Source organism: Austrofundulus limnaeus, unplaced genomic scaffold (assembly GCF_001266775.1).
Source record: "Austrofundulus limnaeus strain Quisiro unplaced genomic scaffold, Austrofundulus_limnaeus-1.0 Scaffold161, whole genome shotgun sequence".
In the NCBI taxonomy this organism is placed as follows: Eukaryota; Metazoa; Chordata; class Actinopteri; order Cyprinodontiformes; family Rivulidae; genus Austrofundulus; species Austrofundulus limnaeus.
The window spans coordinates 154,015-155,719 of NW_013952563.1; the positions used below are offsets into that span (position 1 = coordinate 154,015).

The following is a 1,705-nucleotide window of genomic DNA, read 5'->3' on the forward strand; positions in this document are numbered from 1 at the left end:
ACAACTCAGAAGAGGACAAAAAGACAGTAAAAAAACAGCATATTGTATTGAAAATTCACTTTATGCATTCATGTGAGCATGAGGTGATGGGCGACAGTGGAAAGGACTGATTTGTTTTGAACCAGTAGAAACCTCCAGCAAAACCAGAACCAGGCTCATCATAACAAGCAGCTGTCTGCCTCAGCATGCTGGACTTTGAGTGAACAGGACAGAGACACAAGTAACTGATTGGATTCATTGGGTTTTGTGGAGAAAAAACACTATTATCAGTAAAACAATGAAAATATGTCTGTGCTGTGTACTAACACAGATAAAGTAAAGAGTACTGGTCCAGTTATTAAACCTTAAGGAACTCTATGAGTAACAGTGAGCTGTCTCTCCTCTCTGACAGGACGCTCAGATCGTCAACTGGCTGCAGGAGTTTCGAAGCTGTATGACCCAGCTGACGAAGGACCATGAGCAGCTCATTTACACAGTACTGGTGAGAGAAGGGCAGCTGGGAGATTGATTTCTTCATTACAAATCTTCATTTTCAGTTGCAGCAACAAAACTGTGTAAAACTAAAAACAGCTACATTTTCTAACAAACTCAGGGTTTGCCTTAGCTTAGTGTATTATGAAGGCTCCTGCATACTCCCGCTGAAGCTGAACAGTCGATGCGCAGTCACGTTGTTGTTCGGCGTTCATTTTTACACACAGCTTCATGGTCCCTGATACACTYCGTGCTGAGCTCCTGGGAAACCCCTCCTGCTGCAGCAAACATCACTACAGGGGGCTTCCTCCCACTGGAGTCTACGATGCTGAAAAAACAGTCTGTTACCCGTCACCTGATGTTATTTATTCATAAATCTGTCCCGGTTAAAGCTCCAAAGTTTTATCAGTTAGATTCCACCGTGCAAACTGCTCGTTTTATACACTTTTATGAGTGTTTGGACGTTTGACTCTCTTTATAAACTGCTGCTTCCTGGTGCAACAGTCGGCTTCTGGAAGTGAGTCGTTTTTTTGTTTGTTTGTTTTGTTTTGTTTTTTGAAGCGAGTGGTAAATGCAGTGTCTGAGTGCTTTCAGCATGAACAAACACTCCCACAAACTTCTGACCAATCACACAATCTGTTCTTATGTGGAGCGGTATAAAAGGTTTGACCCGTGGGTTGTGTCAAGAAGCTGCCAAAATGTCGACAATGCSAACAGAATGACACAATTTCCGTCATGAAACTGCGACAATCCGAACTAGACTTGGGCGATGAACCAAGTAATAACCGACACCGACATTTATGACAATAACCAACGTGTTTTTGCTCATGTCGGTATTTTTGGTATTTAACAAATGAGGAAAAGAGAAACCTGCTTGTTTTCTGTTGCGGTCTCATTAAAGCCGCCCCCTCTGATACAGATTTAAACAGACGCTGCTTTCAACAAATCAAACGAACCCCACAGCTTTATCCAATCAGAGCAGAGCAGAGCAGGGCGGGTCTTTCTGATGTCGATGCAGCAGTCTGCAGGATAAACACCGGTCAGCCTTCAGCTCCTGTCCTGAGTGAACAAACCCCGTCCTCCACACTTCTCTCCTGAGCTATCTGAGACGTTGGTATCTAAAACCTAACACACTRTAAGTTTATGTGTTCAGAGAGTTGTTTTCTAACAGATGTGTCCAATTTTACTTGTGTGACCAAACTCCTCTCCTCGACAGCACTGTTACAGGAGTGAC

General features: G+C 43.4%; 1 protein-coding gene across 1 annotated transcript in view; it reads left to right on the forward strand.

Annotated features, from left to right (window-relative positions):
• The window catches only part of LOC106523605 (RNA polymerase I-specific transcription initiation factor RRN3), a gene marked incomplete at its 3' end in the record, with an annotated part of 22,298 nt that overhangs the window by 1,787 nt on the left and 18,806 nt on the right, over positions 1-1,705 (forward strand). Inside the window, 1 exon segment of the mRNA XM_014017091.1 lies at positions 392-481. Within this exon segment, the coding sequence (XP_013872545.1) occupies positions 392-481 (90 nt within the window).